This window comes from Crinia signifera, chromosome 1 (assembly GCF_055691185.1).
Source record: "Crinia signifera chromosome 1, ASM5569118v1, whole genome shotgun sequence".
NCBI classification, from domain to species: Eukaryota; Metazoa; Chordata; class Amphibia; order Anura; family Myobatrachidae; genus Crinia; species Crinia signifera.
Genome location: NC_139217.1, coordinates 111,142,088 through 111,165,989, shown reverse-complemented (window position 1 = coordinate 111,165,989; position 23,902 = coordinate 111,142,088). Strand labels below are relative to the sequence as shown.

Here is a 23,902-nt window from a genome sequence, read left to right as displayed (position 1 = left end):
GTGATAAAATGGAGAGTGATAAACAGCCAGCCAATCAGCTCCTGTCTGACATTTTTCAAGCACAGTATGTGACATGGCAGGTAGGAGCTGATTGGCTGGCTGTTTATCACTCTCCATTTTATCACTTTTGAAGCTTAGAGAATCTAGCCCACAGCCTGTAACATGGTATTTGTGAGCTGATTGGCTGATACTTTATCCCTCACTTCTGTATTACTTTTGAAGGTTTAGTACATATTCCCTAAGTCACTCACTGTGATCCATTTTCCTGGCAAAGATATGTGGGCCTGTTCAGTGTTCCCTCTAAGCTGTGCGCGTGTGCACACAACTCGTCGAGTGTGCGCACAGACATTACAACAGAGCGTACAGCAGCAGTGGTCCGTTTTTGCAGTTTTGTGGACTCAATTAATGTGTGTTTCACCCATTAACTACATTGTCTGCTATGTTTTGAATGTTTAAATGTTTAATATCATTTTGAAGTAAAGTTAACACAAATGCTGAATGTCATTTTCCAGTTATATATAAGTGATGCACAAAAAGTTCAATTTCCTTCCAAAGTTGCACAGCCAAAATCTTTTGCCGCATACAGCTTTCGTAAAATTAGAGGGAACATTGGGCCTGTTGCAGGCATCCATTTTGCACATTTCCACTCTATGCACGTGCACAAAAGAATAACATGCACAGGGCCATATGCATATCTGTATGTCTTACACACTTGCAGTTCTTTCAACTTAGAGTAGTGGGACAGGAGGGAAAGAGCAGACATGTGGAGAACAAGTACAGGTGCAATTATATGATGTCCTTACATGAAAATTAATCTAAAACATCAGCACTCATATGACCTGGACTAATTATCAATAATGCAAAGACGTGAATGAACAGCATGGGATTCCCCCCTATTCTCTGCATCTAGCACCAGGCAATGGAAAACTCTTTGCTGGTCACGCTATAACAGGAAAGCCAGCTGTAGGGGTCTTCCTGTCATAACGTGACACAGCCCTAGCTGACTCCATTTATCAAAAAAAGAAATCTGTAATTCCAGTTCCCTAGTTCCAGCATACATATGTTTGCCAGGGGTCAATAAAGTCTTGTAAAAATCGTTATTAGCCCTAGCCACATGCTGCTAAATAAAAACTACATTTAAGGTGGCCATACACACGCAGATTTATCTGCAGATCTGTCTGGTTGGAACAAAAATATGGTTATGGATGAGAACAAATGACAGTTGACCATTTGCTTGGAAATGCTGGAAAACTGACAAACTGTCACTCATCCATTACCATGCTTTTGTTCCAACCAGCCAGATCTGCAGATAAATCTTACTAGTGTATGGGCACCTTTATCATGAAAAAAATATTTTATTTAAACCTCTTTTTAATTTCAGTTTGTAACACTTATGGAGAAAAAAAAAATATATTTACAGATGCCGCATAACCCTTTTTATGCCGCCACATCATAAACTATAGGTCAGATGGTCCGTCACAGACTACCCAACACACAGCAGCTACACTCTGACTGCTCAGAGTATAGAAGTCACTATAATTAGTTAGCAGTGGCTACAATCTATGTGTGATCAGTCACAACTGATACAATCTAGATCATCGCTAAATACATATACATACACACACACACACACACACACACACACACACACACACACACACACATATATATATATAAAACAAAGAATGACCCCAAGTGCGCCCTAAATGGTCAATCAGCTACTCTTTAGATCCCCCCTGTTAGTGGGAGACAAGGTGAGGGTAGAGATAGAATATATAGACAGCGCTAATATTATCTACCACTTTATTACAATGATTTGGATAAATCCAGAGGGATAGGTATAGTTGATAACAGCACAAATTGTATTTTTATTAAAATTCTTCGTTAAAATCTCATGATTCACATCTGATCATTCCTTTCAAGACAATGGTTCTAACCATATGCGTTTCGTCTTTAAAAATACTTCATCAGGGGTTTAGACAAATGGGTAATGAATCAGAAACATGATGAAAATAGATCCTTAAGACAGATTTTTTCAAAACATCCAACGATCTACAAAGAGGTGGAGTGTCTCAGATCTATTAGAAAGGTTTGTACGGCAAGATGGTCTGTCACATTGATTTCAAGATAAAAATCAGCATATAGGAAAAGGGTTTAGTGTATGAATACACAGAGTGGCAATGAAGTACTGGCATATCTTTCCCAAAACCAAGATGGCGCCCGGAGTTTCAGCGGTGAATAAAGGACCAGAGCGCACTATATGAACTTGGGAACAGATATGAACCAGCAACTCCACAGCGGAGGATGAAGGAAAACACACCCCGTACAGCTACAGATGATAGACACCTATGGCTCGTGTGCACCGGAAGTGGGGCAAGCGATTACCGGAAGTGCGGCAAAGAGACATCCGGGACCTCTGGAAACCGGAAGAGGAGACGCCGATCACGTGGAGGGCTAGAGACCGCTGGATTGGGCATCCACGGGATAAAACTCAACCCAGAACTTCAGATCACACACTCCTTGAAAAATACCTCAGTGGAGGTGGAAACGCGTTGGTGGAAGCCGAGGAGAGTGTTTGGGAACTGTGAAGTGGACAACCTACACCATCTGGATCACAGGAGAGGAAACCGGTACCTGCCTGTGAGACCCATTACCTTGATGCGAGTTTAGAGAGCTGCCTAAACCCAGTTTTCCACCACCTTGGCCAATTTTATTGTGATTTTATTGTGATTTGTGTGTTATTTGTATATATTAAAATTACTACACTATATCCGGTCCTACCTATGCTTTATCCCTGTTTGCACACCATGGTCTAACACACCTGGGGAGCGAGCCCATATACAGGAGAAAGACGATAGAGACCTGAATATAGACTTCAGGGAGGAGAGAAGTGGGGTCTACACTGATCTGCGCGGTGGAAGCTGCCTGTATTTATGATTCAAGTTGAAAAAGGACACACCCAAGCCTTTTATAGAAACTGTGCAGGAAAAAGAGCTTACTTGAAACGGTGAAATATGGGCGCTACTAACTGTGTGTGAAGGAGGGGTATTTTATGTAAAAGGAGGCTTATACTCCCCTGTTTATGTCCTCCTGTTGTCTTCCTTTTCACTGTCCCCTTCCGCGTTTGTGCATGTAAAGAGACAAGGGAAAAAAGAGAAAGAGGGCAATGTCCCTCGTGTAATCCTGTTTTGACTAAATTTGTCAAACATAAAAATATTCTAAAATTTTCCAAAGGACAAGGAGTGATAATATATACATATAAATATATATATGGGTATTGGAGGTTTTATCCCCCTTTTCCAATACACTCACAATGTATCAATTTCAATAATGCTTATCACAAATCATATACGGTCACATGTAGACTTCAAACAACGACTTTGTATTGGGGGTAGATCCCCCTACTCAACGTACTCACTCGACGTCTGGTACAAATTCGTATATTATATGGGTCTTTTAATCCTCAGGATCCTCTATTCTAGGTCCTGTAACGTGCCTCCCAGATTTGAGAAGAAATAGCAAAAAGAACACCGCGAGATACTGTATATAGTAAAAAACAAGTATCTCTTTATTTCAAAATGGTGTCTAAAAAAACATACAATGCTATATAAACATGTAACCACTCTGGAGTCACTGGTACTACTGTAAACCGGTCAGACCTGAGAACCTGAGATGTAAAAACAGTGGGCAGGGTAATTGGGGCCCCGTTTACCTGACCACTGGTGTCTTGCAGGTGTTCCCGTCCAATAGACCATAGACATCCAAAGGGTAAAAAAGTGTAAGAGAGGATCGTCCACCGACGCGTTTCGATCCAACCGGATCTTTTTCAAAGGCACCTTTGAAAAAGATCCGGTTGGATCGAAACGCGTCGGTGGACGATCCTCTCTTACACTTTTTTACCCTTTGGATGTCTATGGTCTATTGGACGGGAACACCTGCAAGACACCAGTGGTCAGGTAAACGGGGCCCCAATTACCCTGCCCACTGTTTTTACATCTCAGGTTCTCAGGTCTGACCGGTTTACAGTAGTACCAGTGACTCCAGAGTGGTTACATGTTTATATAGCATTGTATGTTTTTTTAGACACCATTTTGAAATAAAGAGATACTTGTTTTTTACTATATACAGTATCTCGCGGTGTTCTTTTTGCTATTTCTTCTCAAATCTGGGAGGCACGTTACAGGACCTAGAATAGAGGATCCTGAGGATTAAAAGACCCATATAATATACGAATTTGTACCAGACGTCGAGTGAGTACGTTGAGTAGGGGGATCTACCCCCAATACAAAGTCGTTGTTTGAAGTCTACAAGTGACCGTATATGATTTGTGATAAGCATTATTGAAATTGATACATTGTGAGTGTATTGGAAAAGGGGGATAAAACCTCCAATACCCATATATATATTTATATGTATATATTATCACTCCTTGTCCTTTGGAAAATTTTAGAATATTTTTATGTTTGACAAATTTAGTCAAAACAGGATTACACGAGGGACATTGCCCTCTTTCTCTTTTTTCCCTTGTCTCTTTACATGCACAAACGCGGAAGGGGACAGTGAAAAGGAAGACAACAGGAGGACATAAACAGGGGAGTATAAGCCTCCTTTTACATAAAATACCCCTCCTTCACACACAGTTAGTAGCGCCCAAATTTCACCGTTTCAAGTAAGCTCTTTTTCCTGCACAAGACTTCAGGGAGAACTTTGAGCGTTCCTATCCCTGGTTCGGAGGCGGAGAAGAGGAGACGCCATCTCCATAGTAGGGACGTACCTTTTCTCTACTTTACTGCGCTGGTGGAGGGGTCTTACCACTCTGTGTATTAATACACTAAACCCTTTTCCGATCACTTACAAGGTGTGGGGACACCTTAGGTTTCGATCCCATCACTGGCTGCATAGTTATACATTTGCGCAAACTAGTGGGAGACTTCCAACTATCCTTTTTAAAAAATCAGCATATAGTTCGATGGAAGTTCTATGCCAAGATTGAAATAATGGGTCACATAGGATTTAAATATTGACAGGGTGGAATCAATGCCTGAAGAGAATCTAAATATGAGCTCCTCTAGCAGACATTGGTCAAACCTATCAGGTGGTGGTTAACATCAGCGCTCTCTATATAGTCTATATATTGTATCTATATATCGAATATACATCCAAAGGCCAGGGGAAACTCCTCCTCCTTATGGATAAAACCAGCACAGGATGCAATTGTAACTTGCAAAAATTAGTGTATTAAAAATAGCAACATCCAAGCCTTGTAGAGGCAATAGAGAATGGCATGACAACATAGTTAGAGCATCCTTCAGGCAATAAGGCTGCCGTTTCGGTGCACTCACGCACCTTTCTCAAAAGGGAATATAGGGTATAAAAGGAAATATAGGCCTTTAATCCCGTTTGAGAAAGGTGCGTGAGTGCACCGAAACAGCAGCTGTCAAGGGACGCCTGGCTAGGAAGCCTATACAGTACAGTATACTGTTTTATTGCCTGAAGGATGCTCTAACTTTGTTGTCATGCCATTCTCTATTGCCTCTACAAGGCTTGGATGTTGCAGGTTTTATCCATAAGGAGGAGGAGTTTCCCCTGGCCTTTGGATGTATATTCTCTACAATATTGATGACCGGGCACGGACATTTGCCACATAGGCGTTGTACAGTATAGCTGGATATACATATATATATATATATATATGTATATATACATACATACACATATATACATACACACACACACATATATACATACACACACACAAAATGGTGAAAGCTGGCACTCCACTCTTTTACTGAAAAAGTACTTGCCCGGGTGCCCTCCTGGGTGCTGTAGCAGATAAATGTAGATACACACATATACACACACACAGGTTTGTAGAGGCTCGGCACTCCCTTGATCTTGACAGCTACCCTGGTGCCTTCTGGTTCAGTGGATAGGAAGGAAATGAAGCAGGCAGCGGCACTCACTGGGATTTTTCAAACTGTGTATTGTACACAAAAGCCAACGTTTCGGGGCTGGCACGCCCCTTTGTCAAGGTGTGGGTGAGTCAAAAAAGCAAAAAAAACAGAGGGAACGTGTACATAGCATAGGCATCACTTGCATCTTAACCACGTCGTCCCTCCAACAACCAGTCATGATGCTCGACAGGCTGTTTCCATGCTACAATGCACCTTAGTCATGGGCCATGACTAAGGTGCATTGTAGCACGAAACACAACTAAACACAAATATGGACCTCTAATCACCCACTCTGATGATCTGTGGAACCCGTGTGATATATTTAGACACACGGTCCCAAAAAAAACAACCAGAGGGGGGTGGAAGAGGACCAAATAATCGGGCGCACAGTAATCGGTTTTATCAGTAAATCAATAAAGATTTTCAGAAAAAGAGTGTGACTTGCTGCTCTCAATTAAGGCTCTCTGTGGTCCTTAATAAAGTTAAATACAATAAACGAGCAGAATATTATTCTAGAGAGCGCAAGAAACACTGCAAAGTTTTAATCATATAAAAGTACAAATTTATTTAATTATAAATAAAATAACATCTAATACTAAAAAAATATATGTAATTAAGCATACAATTTGTACATTAATCTCTTAATCAGATTAAAAGAGCATAAAAAAGAACCGTGTCCTTTAGCCAATGACTGCCAATTAATAACTCAGAACACTGACATTATGCGATCCAATGGCCAATTTGTTGTTTGGGGTATTTGTAACCACACATTCAGTATGTAGCCAATTGTAGCATATTGGGTGATTGGAAGTGGAAATAAGCAGAGTCCAGAACTTGAAAATAAAGATATTGCACTTGATTATTTGGTTAGGACCCAATTTGTAGATGGAAACAAAAGTCAGTGGTAGAGATGTAGATTCATATATATGCCCGTGGGCTTCTCACTTGTAGCCTCTCTCTCCGTCAGCGTGAGGTGTATAGGAGCAGGTAATGTGTTAGATCACAATTGCCTTCACAATCTTGAAGGCAATTGTGATCTAACACATTACCTGCTCCTATACACCGTCATTGAGACTTTGTCAGTGGGCTGTCCTGTGTGACGCTCATCGTCATCCTTATTCCACATTACAGCCAATCAGCTCCGGTTTTCTCCGGGCAATCTATCTAGCTTGAAAAGCCGGGCACTAGTATTCACAGTCCATTAAAAACAGAGCACTAGCAGCAATTAGCCGCAGTTATATTTTTTAAAAAATATTAAGCATAAAACTTAAACCTAAAAGATGAGAAGTATTTATCTACATCGGAGGTTCTATATTAATAAGTCAGTGATATAATCACATAATCCTAGTTTTTTACGGAGGCTTATCTCGTTCAATTTTAAACTAGCCAAATCCGACATGTTCTAATATCAGGCATATTATTTATTATTAGGAAGTGAAAGATAATACTTCATTTAAGAGATGAAGATTCATGTTAGACCCGTCTTTTAAACCTAGAGAGATTTTACATGTCATAACCCCACAGTAGCACATCGCAATCCCACATATATATAACAGAACAGCAATTTATCATACATAATTTATTGATTGTTTTAAGTGTGCAAACTTGTTAATTGTGATTTACATTAAAAATACTACACTATGTGGCGCCCCCATTGTCCTTCCACTTCTGCAGCTATCTAATACCCGCTGGACACGGGTCTATATACTTTGGGGAGCGACGGTCTATATATATATATATACACGTTAAGTGACCGTGAAAAAGCATGCTTTTCATGTGCTTCACTATATGGCACGCAACGCACAATTCGGAGCACCAATACTTATAAATGTATTCTCCCTTGTAGTTTACAACTTATTTCCAACGTTCAATTAGGTTTTCAATACCTAGTTGGTAGAAATCACCTGGTGTAGACTCGAAAAATTCATTCAACCAAGCTCTCCCACCATACGCACAACATCTTTTTACGCGGATGAAGATCTTGTTTCATGCGCGGGGTCGTTTGTTTACCTTGGCTAAGCCATTCCTTACACTGGTTCATATTGATGTACAGGCACCATTTTTCGTCGCCAGTAACGATTCGGTAAATAAATCGTTCCTTGTGTCCATGAATTGAACGGTGACAAGCAAGCAAACCAGCGGAGATTGTGGTTCGTTGATTTTTGTTGTCGTCACAAAGCATGCGGAACTCATGCTCCACACTTCTGAACCTTTCCTATTGTTTTTGTTCCCAAAACAACCAAATAATGTGGTTTTTATCTTTGAACTGGTAAAGTTCCTGTCCCTGATGTTTATGCCTACTGCTACTATCCAGCCATTTAATTAATTAATAAAAAAATTAATAAAACTTTGTTTTCATTGTGTTTGTCCTTTGCTTAAACTGTTCAATACAGTAGACTGTTGGCTTCCCAGCCTCTAGTTTCTGTAGTAATAATATGTATGTTGCCTTTCTTTCCTTCAAGGAATGTATCAAATACATTCGCCTATTAATACAGAGGAGTCGGAGTCGAGGAGTCGGCGTTAGAAGTACGAGGAGTCGGAACATTTATCTACCGACTCCACAGCCCTGGGTATATATATATATATATATATATATATATATATATACACACATACATACATACATACATAGATACACACACACACACACACACACACACAGACAGACCAGTCCAGATCAGCGGCACCCGTCGGGCTTCTCACGGAGGAACAACACACGGACACCGTGTGTTGTTCCTCCATGAGAAGCCCGACGGGTGCCGCTGATCTGGACTGGTCTGTATATGTATACTCAGCTGTGCACCGCGGCAATTGATTATCCCCAGTGGTGCAAGTAGAAAAAAATTCTTAGTGGTACTGTGAAAAATGGGCGTGGTCATGGGCGTGGTCATATGACACGAGGGGGAGTGGCTACATGACAAAACTTTAAAACACAATGACATTTCTTTTTGGGCTTGTGCACATATATGCCCCCACAATGCCAGATATCATTTACCCCCACAGTGCCACACATATATGCCCCCACAGTGCCAAGTATGCCCCCAGTGCCAGATATGCCCCCACAGTGCCACACATATGCCCCCACAGTGCCACACATATGCCCCCCAGTGCTAGATATGCCCCCAGTGCCACACATATGCCCCCACAGTGCCATACATATGCCCCCAAAGTGCCAGATATGCGCCAGCAATGCCAGATATGCCCCTAGTGCCAGATATTCCCCCACAGTGCTTAGTATGCCCTCAGTGCCACACATGCCCCCACAGTGGCACACATATGCCACTAGTCCCAGATATGCCCCCACAGTGCTAAGTATGCCCCCACAGTGCCACACATATGCCCTCACAGTGCTAGGTATGCCCACAGTGCCGCACATAAATGCCCCCACAGTGTCACACATATGCCCCTAGTGCCAAATATCATATTCCCCACAGTGCCACACATATGCCCCCACAGTGCTAGATATGCCCACACAGTGCTAAGTATGCCCCCAGTGCCACACATACGCCCCCACAGTGCCATACATATGCCAGCAAAGTGCCACTTATGCCCCAGCAGTGCCAGATATGCCCCTAGTGCCAGATATGCCCCCACAGTGCCACACATATGCCCCCAGTGCCAGATCTGCCCCCACAGTGCCACACATGCCCCCAGTGCCAGATATCATATGCCCCACAGTGCCATACATATGACCCCAGTACCAGATCTGCCCCCACAGGGCCGCACATATGCCCCCAGTGCCAGATCTGCCCCCACAGTGCCACACATGAATGCCCCCACAGTATTCAGCAGCAACTCACCGTCAGGTGCGTGTTCTCCCCCTCCTCTAGTTCCCCGCCGCCGCTGCCTGCATCTTCCCTGGGGACTGGAGGGGAGCGCATCTTCCGTGTCTCCACTCTCCAGCCCTGCAGTCTCTCTCGCGGGCTGGCTCCTGATTGGCTGCCAGCCCGCGAGCTCTGATTGGAGAGCAGGCGTCTGTGTCACAGTGACACAGGGAGGGGAAAGGAGATACGAGCGATGCGCTCCCCTCCCCTCCGAACGCTATCAGCTGTGGCGGGGCGGCGGAGGCCACGCCCCCGTCACTTCCATATGCGCGCATGCGCATTGAGCATTTTTGGGGGCATTTGTTATGGCGGTACGGGGTACCGGCAGTATATATTTTACCGGTACGCCGTACCACCCCGTACCGCCATACTTGCACCACTGATTATCCCCTTGGAGGGTGCCGGCTTACTGGACATTTATATATATATATAATATATATATATATATATATATATATATATATATATATAAAAATACTGCTTGTGGAGCTGCGTGTGGCTTTTTCATGGAGACTCTGGGCTGCTTAATAAAAAAAAATGATTTGTCTTGTCAAGTGGAGGAGGAAACGCATCTTATCAGCATCATGGTACATGCTTTAATTATTCAGATGCTATAACATACTACTGTAAGCGGAGTCACACATACAGTATCTTAATACAGAAGTGCCTCCGAACATACATGTACAGGTATGTCCTCACACATTGTGTTGGATGTTTATCAGTTGCTGTAAACTCATAGATGTATTATACCTGCACGTGTAATGTGGGTATAACGCTATCTGCTTCTGCTCTTTACTGAGACAGGAAGCAGCAGCGCCAACATGTATTAACATCTCAATTTACTAATGGGATCTGAAATGGATTCCATTTCTTCAAGAGAAACTGTTTTAATGATTCATAAGGAACTGGGCTCTAGTCGCAATTCAGATGTGGCTGGAGATGCCGTCGCCGCTGCTTACAGCAATAGCACTATTATGGTAATGCAGCATGAGCCATGCATTACTGATCCAAACTGCATCCACGGACACACTCTGGGATCATCCATGGCAAAACAATTGCTACCTAGAGGTCAGGAAATCTCCATCCTGTGACGGCGAACAGACCACGCTCGTCCCCATTTGGATAAACTGAGGCCAATAATTGGTACTTTGTGACGGACTCTGCACCTCCAACCACATCCGAATGACTAATAAATAACATAATGACAATCATTACTATTATTGTTTTTTAAATAGCAGATAATAAATGTGATTTATATTCGGATTCACCGTATGAAAACATTCACAGTTACAGAGTGCACAGTATTTGGATGTTCTGCTATGTTAGTATTTGCCTGCAGCTATTGTGGCCAACGCAAAAGTGATATAATTGTGCAGCACCGGCTCTTTCAATGTGATGCCTTTTATGCTACAGTATGTACGCGCTTTTGTTAGTTAAAGGGCATTAATATGTGCCCATATTTCAATGGAAACAAAAGATCAAAATGGAAAATTGTGACAATGAAACCTGTGACTAAAATATTACTAAGGCTTCAATTATAACTATTTCATGTGAAAATAATAATTAAAAAGAAAAGAAAGTTGAACTAGGTTAGCCATCACAAAAAAGTACAGTAGTTCAGGGGCATATGTATAAAGCCTTAAATAGAGATGATGAGAGGGTGATAAAGAGTGATAAACGTCCAGCCAATCAGCGCTTGTCATGTTACAGGCCGTGTTTGAAAAATTACAATTACAGATGGGTTAGCGCTCATTCAACCCGTCAGCGTGCCATAGCTTTCAGTCTCGGCAAACCGAGACGGTAAAACATGGGGCGTCTCACATGCACACGCTTCCCATTGCCATGAATGCAAGCATCTCGCACGTGCGCCCCATAAAGAGCGCATAGAGACGGCAAGCTGTGGCACGCCGGTGTGTTGTATTCAGAAAGTCAGCTTTCCAACGACATATCACAATGCATGAAAACAACAGAAATAGCATGATGACAGCAACCTTAAGGGCTTATTCGATTAAACCCATCTCCGAACTTAGATTGTCCTTTAAGATGATAAGGTAGTGTGCAAAGTTTGAAGATGATTAGTTACAGCGTTGGAGAGTTATAGTGGACCATCCATACAGACATAAAGTTCAATTATATGTATGTAGATACACAAATACAGTAAATACAACAAAAAGCAAGACTTGCACGCTAAAGTCTATAGAATAATAACATTTATATAAATACTACTGCTCTTAAAATGCATGTGGTATAAATGGCATATTAAACTCGATGACAGGTACACAGACAGAACACAAACACGGTTCCAGCTGAGCAACAGACTGGTGTCACATGATCAGTATTCCAGTGCAAGTAGCAAAAGACAGGTCACAAAGACTCCGCTGCTCAAGTGTCTTACTTTGTGTCCTATTCACTTTTTCAAGATATCAAATGTTAAGCATTAGTGTAATCGGTGAATGTGATACCTTCACTTCTAATTTCATTTTAGGAATGTGGATTATTCTACATTTAGTAATACAACCAAAAGTTATTCCCTCATCACATACTTTATACTATTATGACAATGAGATTATGGAGGACATGAAGGTATCTTTATAACGAGGGTGTCTGAATTTTGTTTTCACCAATATATTACATCAATGGATATGTGCATGAGGTCATGACCAGTGGAAAGATGCTAATCCTCAAGTACATTTAACTAATAACAGTGGAGGTTATTCTGATCGGTGCGGCCAAACGTGCGTATGTTCACTATTAACGTACGCTAGCCGTACGCGGCCGTTGGTGTTAAGTCCCCCCACAACTCAGCCGCATACGTACGGGCATAAACAACGTAGAAGGGGAGTGGCGTACAAATGAGCGTACGCCAACGTACAAGGACGGGCCAGCCCTTACACTCCGACAACTGGCGTACAATTGAGCGTACACCACCGTTTACGGACGTCTCTCGGCCGTCTTCCCACCGACTTCTTGCGGCTATCTGAGCGTACGCCAGCTTGCACGGACGGGTCCCTATTGTTTTCAATAGAAAAGTCAGCTTATGTCACCGCTCGTGAGAGTGAGCGTACGTCCGTGTACGCTGACATACCCTTCATATATATGGACCTGCAAATCTTGCCTTTCAACTATAATTATGAAAATTAATTAATTGATTGAATTAATTAATGTGCAAAATAGTGGGCATGGGCTTAAAACATTGCTGAAACATCCTTTGTAGGTGTTAGATGTGGTTTATGTTATTGTATCCTAAATACAAAACCTATGTTAGTATTAGAGTGAACACGTTGACACATGTCGACTTGTGTAGATTGAGTGTGCTACTGTGTAAAGTCTATGAAAGCACGTAGTGAATGTGTCGAACTGTTTAACAAATACCTACCTTAGCATATATAAGCAGGTCTTACAAAGATTCTTACCTTAAATTAAACAAACCTTTAAATGTAGAGAAGTATAGAAAGATAAGCTTCCAATGTGTTAGAGTGCTGTGTGTGGCTTGCAGGTAGTGAATTCATGGTTTTGACTTAATAGACTGCAGCATTGCTTATTACATTCAGGTGTATGTGTTTGAGTAGTAATCCGCGTAAATTAGCTAACCCAGGCGCACGCTGGCATGCGGTATCTGTAGGGGTGGTTTGAGATGTCGGTTGGCGGGCGCCTGTTTTGTGTCCGAAATGAACGGTGCTTTAGTCGATCGTGCGGTAGTAGCACCGCTCATTTTTGGTGCACACCCCCGTGTACGCCCATATTTACGCCCATTTTCCCTCATTATTTCGGCCGCTCCCCTCAACACGCCCCTATGCCGCCCCCAATACCCGTACACTCGCGTACAGGTTTTTTCGCACGTAGAGACCCGTCCGTAAGCATTGGTGAGTGGTCGCGCCTGCGCATTAGCGAATGTACGCATGCGCAGATCATAAAAAATCCCGGGACGTACGCGTACGGCCCGGCCGCTCCAACCAGAATAAGGCCCAGTATATCTAAGGAGAAGGATGTGTACTGGATGCATAGCTTAGAGATAAAATTAGGAGTATAGAAACGTGCGTCTATACACCCTGTATCATCATGGATCAAAGAGAATTGGAAAAATAGGTTTCCTCAAAAATCCTTAACATTTGAACCTGGGACAATGCAGAAATGGATGGAGTCCTATTGGGGCATTATACAACATTACGGCCCCTTCTTGCCTCAGTTTGTCAAAAACATCAACATAAAAGAAGTTTAATGGTGCCCACACACTAGAAAGATCTGTGCACATAAATTAGCCTTGAAATCTTTTGTCCATCCTGGACAAAAGATTTCAGGCAAGCGCACATTTTTACCAAATATTTTTCTTAAGATCCCATGTGCGTTCCTATGGATCTTTTGTTAAATCTTCTGATCTTTTGTGCAGCACGTAAGATCAGAAGATTCAGCTAAAGATCCACGGGAGCGCGCATCGGACCGATATCGGACGATTTTCGACCGATTATCGGTAAACATCTAACGATATATCGGCCGATTTATCGGAAATCGGCCCAAAAATCGTTCTAGTGTGTGGGCACCTTAAGTAATTTGGGCCCTAGTGCAAAACTAAGGTGCTTAACCAACATCTCTGTGAGATGTGCAAATAGCCATTAAAAATGCCAGTGTAGCGCACATAAGTTATATAAATTTAAATAAAAAATGTTAAATAAAAAAATATTATATTTCCTATATAAGATAAACATTACAGGTCATGATGATGAATAAAAATGTTTGCTTGCCAATTTTCTCTATTTTGACAAATTCACTCAAAGTAATTCCCTAGGCCACTAGCAGTAATTTCAGGCAGGGCAAATAAAGATTGCAGCAACATAAATAAATCATATTAAAAACATAACTCTGTCAGTACAGAACATAATCCTAACCCCCATAACACGGCTCACCATTACCTTTCCACAGCACTTTGCCTTGTCTATAATTTTCAGAGCAAACTCTTTACCAGTTGATCTGGGAAGAGAAAAATAACAAATGAGTAACTGCAGTATACATTATGTAAGAACTAAGCAACACCGCATTGCAGTACCGTGTTTAATACAACAGGATACATAGGGGGCAATTCAGATGTGATCGGTAAGGGCCAAATTTGCGCCCCCCCCCCGGCCAATGGTTGGGTTTTGTGCATATGTGAATATGTGCATGTACAAACCCCTGGAGTGACGACCTTCGGCGAGTTATCCACTCACTGTGGGCGTTCTCTTAATGGTGGGCTGGAAGGAGGTGGGCAGGGTGCACACACACAGGGGACAGTCCAGCATTTTATCAGCATGGCCACGCCCTTAAAACGCTGGGCGTACCCCTGCAAACTCAGATGTGTCCATGCATCCTCGGACCGGGTGGCTGATGTCACATGACGTCCGCGCCTGCCCCCAATTCGGCAGATAGCGGCCATCTGAAAAGTAAGTATAGACTTCCTTTTCAGAGCGAAGCCTGGAAAAAATCATTCGATGGTGTGCGACAATCAAACGATTTTTCCTCTGTGCAGCCTCATGTGAGCAGATGTGAAAGCATACACATCTGCTCACATGCTAGCGCGGTGATTCGCTAGGAGGATGCGTGTGTTTGGGGTGTGGTATGGCGGTCTGACAAGGGGAGTGGGCGCAAACAAGTTCCTTGCAGGCTCACTGCGTTCACTCTGCGGGCTCAGTGGCTCGCTGCGCTCTCCACAGGTTCTGTCAGTCGGGATTCTGACTGTTGGGCATTTAAACAGTCCGAATTCCGATGTCGGAATACGGACCATCAGAATCCCGACTGTTGGGCAGTCATCTGGCACTCGTGCGTTTGGCAGGACGGGGTTTACCTGCTCGGTAAGCAGCAAATATACGCTGCCTAGAGAGCAGGTCTGAATCGGGCCGATTGTTTCTTAAAGATCTTCTTCAAGATCAGGTTACATCTCGGAAAATGTTTACCATAACTCAGTGACTAGCTAAGGAATGGTATTCTGATGCGTATATAATGAAATTGCAAAGCTCATCTAACAAAGAAGCTACAAAGAAAATAATATGCTAATTGTGTTTTAAATTAGTATTTTTCGGTTACAGTGCTCCTACTAATTATCACTTCCACATTATGCCGTGTTAGAAGCAGCTTGTGTGTGTGACTCACACCGTTTGGTTTTCATAAGACAGTTTCCAATGGTTTATAAAACTATGTCTCTTCTCTAAAAGCAGGTCTATATTTAGTGTTCCTAGTGCTGAGATTAATATGAAGCTATAGGCCATAATAGGGGCATATAGCTGTATGATTCATTAGCTAATACTACTGTGTCAGTCAAACGCAATTAGCATATTTGGTCTTATTCTATGTTAATTAAGTTACCGACAGTGAGAGTTGCTGCATTATGACCCATAACTCTCCTAACATGGAGCAGAGACTGTATACAGTCAGCTGTAAACCTCTAACTAATGATAAGTCCTCTGCAAATGAAGCACAGTGCTGGTTCACTAGTCTCCATACTGGACGCCTATGGGTGCCGGAGATGCTAAATGTTAGTAAATATACTGTTATTTTGCTGTAAAGTCTCAAGAATAAGTAACATTATTGTATCATGAGTGATAAAGTAACAGAGGTAGAGCAAGTACATCCTTCAGATTCGGTAAGTACGCTAGATTAATTCCAATATTTTTGTATTGATGGTTTTAGAAATGTTCCTATAACTCGTCTCATGTAATCAGTAACCATATGGATTAGTAAAAATGGTCATTGAAAATGTTTCCCAAAAAAGATGAACCGCCTTGTGATGCCCCATACAGAAGCACATATTACAGTAATAAAAGAACAAAATAGAGAGAAAAAACAATAAAATACTGTACGTACCTTTCAACACATTCTTTAACAACGGCAAAATTGCCATCTCCAATTACTTTCCCTATTTTATATTTATCCAGGATAATGGAAGCATCAGGAAATCTATTTCCATTCAGTCCTAGAAAGAAATGATAGTCATGATAGTAGTGTCTGCACCAATCAGACCCTTACGAGTAATGGAAAATTTAGTATTTTCCACAGGACTTCGCTTAATTGCTCATTGGTTATAAGTAGTCATCAAGCACTGGGCAGTTTCGCAATTAAATCTTACTTAAAACCACAAAGGGGCTTATTTATCATTACTGAGAAATCAGCCTAGCTACTTAGAATTGCTTATCACCCCACATAGTGGCACTGGGAAATACATTTTAGACCTATATCGTTAGAATTATGCAAATTACAGAAATATCCTCATCCTGTGGGTGGAATTCTCTAACATCCGCCACATATCGCCGGCATTCGCATTGTTAATAATTGCATATGCACTAACATATGCGTTATTAACGCAAAGGACAGCTCTTGCGTTAAGAGCTGTCCTTTGCGTTGTGGTCAGCAATGTGCAGAGGGTCCCCCCTCCCTCCCTGGACCCTTACCCAGCTGCTGCTGCTCGGCCAGGGCTCCGTCTCCTCCTCCCTGCACCTGGAAGTGGTGCAGGGAGGAGGAGGTCACTGGTCCAGGCAGCTGGAGGCTGCACGGACACAGGTGAGGAGGGCGGCGCGGGTCACGTGGCGCAGCCCATAGGCTTCTATGGGGTTACGCCCACTCATTCCAGACATGCCGTGTGGTACATTGAGGCTAGATGTAGGAGGTGATATCTGTATATGTATTTACAGTAATTACACAAAATGTGTAGTACACTGGGATGGGGAGGAAAAGCATCTGGCTTTAGTTAAATTGTGTGTCACAGGAGTAGGCACCGTCTGCCATTGAAGTACACATCGCAGCATGTCAGTCCATAGATTCCGCATGCCCTAATAGCAGAACTGCGGCAGGGCCTTCTCACGTGTGCAATCTCCCAGCAGCTGAAGTGCCGCATGCTGTCTACCCTGATGTAGCATACAAGATGCTGATCGGATAAATTGGAAGGTGAGAGCCTTTGAATTTTTGAGCTTGTGACATTTACATGGCATACAGGACAACTAGGAACATCTGCTTTCATTCTGAGGTACCAGTAAACTTACCTTCTGGACTGTTAAGGATTTCAGGAAGACCATTCACATTAGATGTGGATCCACAATGAGGTGGAATCTAAAAAGTTGAAAAAATATTGGTAACTACGCTATAAACATGATTAGCAACGACACAATATTATTACTAATCATTTGCTTTATTCCAGCATATAACAGAGACCTATACATAGAATGTTTACTCTAAGCTAAGATCGCACCATAGTTTAGTGCGATTGCAAATGCAGGTAATGGGGTTGTATACACCTCCTACTACATCTGCATTGCTTAAGGATCGCATATGAGAAGCTACTTGTTATATGCCATCCAAGCTGAATCAGACCCAATATGCTCTTGCAGAAACACACACTAGTGCAATCAGAAGCCAATTACCCTCCCAGGAGGTCTTCAACTCTTGGATCATAACGTTACAGGGCAGTGGCGTAACTATCGTCCCGCAGCCCCCGCGGTGGCGGGGAGGCGCTGAGGGTATGTGGGCGCCGGGGGGCTGCGGGACGATAGTTACTCACTGGTTGCCTTCTGCCGCCGGTGGTTTTATTTGCACTGGGTCCCAGCTCTCCCGAGTCCCGGCAGCCGCAGCGCTTCTAATACAAAAAGGTGACACTTGGAAAATGGCTGCCCCCATACCGCAGACAGTTTTTCGTCTGCAGTATGGGGGCAGCCATTTTCCAAGTGTCACTTTTTCATTAGCAGCAGTAAACGGGAGAGCCGCCCGGGACCCGGCGCAGACGGAAGCGGCCACGCCGGCCAGAGGTAACACACACATACACACAAACACGTCACACATACATACAAACACACACACACACAGAAACACAACCCCCCTCCCCCCCCCTGCCGTACCCCGGCTCCCCTCCGCTCCGTTTTTTTTTACCGGGGGGCGCCTCCTGCATTGTTGGCAGGGGGGCGCAGAAAATCTAGTTACGCCGCTGTTACAGGGCTGTAAAATATTTTATTGATTTGGAAATAAAAATGAAAACAATGACTAGCCCAAAAACTGTACAATTGAGAATCCGAAAGCCTGCAATGTCTGTACATAGATGTTCTCCCATAATTCAGAACAGACATCCCACTTCCTTGTCTGCATTTGTCGCTATGACTAAGTGACTTGTCCGATCTCAGGGCTGAGAGGAGACATGACCGGACAGTTAGTCAGGGATATGTTTATAAGGAAATCTAATCTAATAGCCACATTAATACATGTAGTGCCGGTTACAGATGTTGCCAGTTGGGTTTTAGCAAAAAATAAAAAATAAAAGTACATTTTGGAGACTATGGTTTTTCGGAATCATTTGGATAATGGATTTTTGGATATGGGATACTCAACCTGTATTCAAAATTATTTAGTTAGAATTGAATTTTAATCGAAAGCAGAAATGTAGCCATGTCAATGTAGATTGACATGGCTAAGGTCGACACAAGCATTAGGGCAACAATGGCAAGTGAAAAGGTCGACATGCGTTTTTCATGTTTTTTTTTTTTTTAAGCTGACATGTGCCAACAGGTGTTCATTTCATGACCTACTGTCCCCTGGGGCGTGGAGGGAGCATAGAATAATGTGCTGAGTGCACACTTTGTTGGGGTCAGTGACGGTACACTTTGATGGTGTCCATGTTGACTGTCAACATTCAGGGGGCGGGGTGGCAGTGAGAAACTCATGTCGTCCTTTTAACGGTCAACCTTGCCATTGTCAACCTAATGCTTGTGTCAACCTCTTTCAGGTGTCGACACAATGCATGTCCCATACCCATGACCATACATTCAGCTGATGTTTCTTCTCGAAAACAAAACCCTAAAATGTGTTCCATGCAGTACAAACACGGGAAAGATAAAAGGGGGCTGTGCTTTTCATACAGCACAACAACTGCATAGAAGTGGACCTTTCTTTGATGCCAACATTGGTCAAGCACGTCTTAACTGCTGGCACCAAATCAGTTATTTGTCCCACATGTATCCTCACATCAGAAACTGGTTATAGCACGGACTATTGCTCACAGCGGCTTCTGCATATGTTTAACCCCTTCCTGACAGAGCTAGTTTTTGCGTTCCTGACAGAGCCATTTTTTTCAAATCTGACATGTCTCACTTAAGTGGGGATAACTTTTTTTTGCTTTTACTTATCCCAGTGATTTTGAGATTGTTTTTTCGTGACACATTGTACTTCAAATTAGTGGTAAATTTGGGTCGATACAGTCTGTGTTTTTTTGTGAAAAATACCAAAATGTCGTGAAAAAATGGAAAATTTAGCGATTTGCAAAATGTTAAATTTTCTGCTTGTGAGACAAATAATCATACCACTCAAAATAGTTAATAACTAACATAGACCATAAGTCTACTTTATGTTTCCATCATTATTTCAACTTCCTTTTCATTATTTTGGACACTAGGAGGCTTCAAATATGAATAGCAAATTCTCAAATTTTCAAGAAAATTTCAAACACTGATTTTTTTAGGGACCAGTTCAGTTCTGATGTGACTTTGAGGGACTTGTATGTGAGACACCCCCATAAATGATGCCATTTCAAAAACTGCACCCCTCACAGTATTCAAAACAGCATTTTGGAAGTTTGTTAACCCTTTAGGTGTTTCACAGGAATTAAAACAAAGTGTAGGTGAAATTTCAAAATTTCATTTTTTTTGCAGATTTGCAAATTTAATACATTTTTCTAAGGAACACAGTACATTTTACTAGAGAAATGTGACTAAAAATTGATTCCCCCAATTCTTTGGTTTTCATAAATATCCTATATGTGGCCCTAGTGTGCACGGTGACCAAACCACAGGCTTCATAATAGAAGGAGCACCTACTTGATTTTGGAGCCTCCTTTTTATGAGATTATTTTTTAGGCACCATGTAGGTTTCTAGGCACCATAAGATGCTAAAAGTTAGGTACCCCCCCACAAGTGACCCCATTTTGCAAACTACACACTTCAGGGAATTCATCTAGGGGTATAGTGTACATTTCAAACCCCCAGGGGTTTCACCAATTGTGGTACAACTGGGCAGTGAAAATGAAAAAAATTAATTTTTCATTTTCACAGCTCAGTTGTATCAAAATTGGTGAAACCCCGGGGGGTTTGAATTGTACACTATACCCCTTGATGAATTCCCTGAAGGGTGTAGTTAGCAAAATGGGGTCACTTGTGGGGGGGTTCCACTGTATGGGTGTTTTGGGGGTCATTCAACCAGAATCTGTGCTGCAAAATCCAAAAATCACTCCTTCCCTTCTGAGTCCTGCCATGCACCCAACTGGTATTTTTTGGTCACACATGAGGCATTGCCGTACTCGGGAGAAATTGGGGCACAGATTTTGGGGTGCTTTGTCTCCTTCATTCCTTGTGAAAATGAAAAATTTTGAGCCAGATCTGCATTTTTGTGTAAAAAAATGTAATTTTTTACACAAAAATGCAGTTCTGGCTCAAAATTTTTTATTTTCACAAGGAATGAAGGAGACAAAGCACCCCAAAATCTGTGCCCCAATTTCTCCCGAGTACGGCAATGCCTCACGTGTGACCAAAAAATACCAGTTGGGTGCATGGCAGGACTCAGAAGGGAAGGAGTGATTTTTGGTGGCGGAATGAATGGTGGGTGCTATGTCGCATTAGCAAGACCCCCGAAGCACCAATACAGTGGAACCCCCCCACAAGTGACCCCATTTTAGTCACCAGCTTTGGGAGGGGGGCTGGCGCTGCGGCTGGCGGGGGGGTGGGAGGGGTGCTGGCGCTGCGGCAGCCGGGTGGGTGGGAGGGAGGGAGGGGGGCTGCCGGGTGGGAGGGGGGGCGGCTGGCGATCGGTGGGGTATATACACACACACACACACACACACACATATATATATATATATATATATATGTGTATATATATATATATATATATACACACACACACATATATATATGTGTTCAATAGATGAAGATGCGGCGACTATTGCTCATTAAAAGATACGTAAACAGTAATGTAACCTGCCCTAGTCAGAGCGTGGTGTACCAATGTTTAAAAATAGACCTAGAAACTTTATGAATAAATTAATGGGTGCGATTAGTAATTAATAGAAAGTGATCACTAAATATGAGTAAAAAAGTTTTTCACATTTATTAATACAATATAAAAAGAATAATGATGCAGTACAAAAAAAGGGGGGGGGGGGGGGATCCGTAAAAATAAAACAATTTCTATCCTAAATATACTATTTAAGATTACAATGAAGAGACAAATCTAAAAAATATATATAAAAAATATAAAAAATATCAAGGTGCAAAAAATAAGTAAGGTGCTTATCTTTTAAATGAGGCAGGAGGGCTAGAGTGTCCCAACGCGTTTCGTCCTTCTGACTTTATCAAGGGATGCAAGTAGACTGAGACCTGACCTGTATTTATACTGGTGTAGCTCCTGCTTCCATTATGACATCACTTCCTGTCATCTTAAATTAATTTATATCAATCAAGGTTTCCAGACCTAATATATAGGGGGAAGGCAGCCCATGCTGTAAAACGCTAATATCGCTACTTAATTATGCATAAAACTGGTAAAAAAACATATTAGAAATTCATATACAGTTAATAACATTATGTGTGCGGTACTTCCGCCACACATCCGGTGTCCGTTCCGGGCTACTGCGCATGCGTGCGCGTTTATGTCCTCTTCTTCTAATAGCCGATTTCCAGGCTAACAAGGAATCTTTCAAACACCCGATTTCGCGCTACTGCGCATGCGCCCGCTTCCTCGTGTATGTCAGTTCAGACCCTCTAGTGCTCCGACTGCAGTCTGCATCAGGGAGTGGTGTGGTTCTTCCCCTTTGTTTTCTTATAGCGGCCGCCATTTTACCAGAGACTGTGGTTCTTTTTAAGGGTTTGTAAGTTGCGGTGGCCATTTTACATGGGATTTTCTCGTTTGGCAATATGAAATACAGAAAAAGAACACGTAAATACACTTATAAATACAGACTATTAATTTTTACAACGAAAGCTGCTGCAACTCGTTTTTTTAGGAGATGATTAGATATTTGGTGGCAGAGTTAGATTTAACATAACCAACGAATGAATCACAAAAACTGTATCAGTGTTGACATAATAAAGTGGTTAGTGCAATTAAGTGACAGGAGTAACAGTAACCACTGTGTGTTTATTTCAATAACCATATATTCTATAATTATTAAGGTGGTGGGTAGATAGTGCTATGATGTGAAACTGATTGCATAAAGGGCAATTGTGTAAAGGAACAGGTATCTGTGATGTGCAATTTATTAGTGAAGAATAAAAAACTGCTAACAATTTGATGTACTTCAATACTTTATTAGTGACCAGATTGTGTTCAAAACCTCTCTTAGAGACCGCATTCAATTATATAGAGACATTTGACCAAGGTTTTCATCGCATCAACTACAGCACTGAGTCTTCCCAGGAGGTCTCCCATCCCAGTACTAATCCAGCCCAGTACTGCTTAGCTTCCAAGATCGGGCGGGATTGGGCGTATGCCAGAATAGTGGTATGGCTGTAGATGCGTGAGTAGGTCAGGTCTGAAGGTGTCCTAATCCATGGTTCGTAAGAGAGGCCATGCTAAAGTGCTTGTGCTTATTTACATAATAAATTAATAAATTAGGTGGTGAAGGTGGTAGGGAAAATAAATACGACCTTATAAAAACGGGGCAATTTCATAACTTTCATTAAAACCATCTGGATGCATTGTTTTGAGCTCAAAAATCCAGAACATCTCTCTTTGTGAAAGTTTGTTAGCCAGGTCCCCTCCTCTTGGGCCCAGTTTGACGTGTTCTATTGCCTTAAACGTGAGTCCTTCAGGGTTGGCATCATGATGGGTTAAAAAATGTTTGTAAATCGCATGACTGTCCAGTTTATTTTTTATGTTTCTGCTATGTTCTTGTATGCGCAGTTTTAGCATTCGTTTAGTTTTCCCGACGTATTTAAGGTGACAAGGGCATTCCAACAGGTAGATCACTGAGGATGTGTTGCAATTTGTGAAGTCTTTAATTAGATACTCTTTACTACTATCTGCGTTGGTGAAATTTTTTCTGTTTGGGTGCACGTGCTTACAGATGTTGCATTTTCCACATTTGTAAGCTCCCTTGCATTTTGGTCCAATCGGATTGTGATTCTGTTT

The 23,902-nt window shown here is 42.2% G+C and overlaps 1 protein-coding gene and 1 pseudogene across 4 annotated transcripts in view; both read right to left on the bottom strand.

Annotated features, from left to right (window-relative positions):
- The window catches only part of DCLK2 (doublecortin like kinase 2), a 105,579-nt gene that overhangs the window by 24,831 nt on the left and 56,846 nt on the right, over positions 1-23,902 (bottom strand). For all 4 annotated transcript variants that reach the window (XR_014470221.1, XM_083171461.1, XM_083171471.1 and 1 more), the window contains 3 exons: positions 17,782-17,848; positions 16,610-16,718; positions 14,686-14,743 (listed from right to left, as the gene is read on the bottom strand). Coding sequence is in view for 3 of the 4 variants with exons in the window: in XM_083171461.1 (XP_083027587.1) it covers positions 14,686-14,743; positions 16,610-16,718; positions 17,782-17,848 (234 nt within the window). In the remaining variant the exon portion in view is untranslated. The remainder of the gene's footprint in view (positions 1-14,685; positions 14,744-16,609; positions 16,719-17,781; positions 17,849-23,902) is intronic.
- LOC146037603 (5S ribosomal RNA) lies at positions 23,164-23,286 on the bottom strand (annotated as a pseudogene).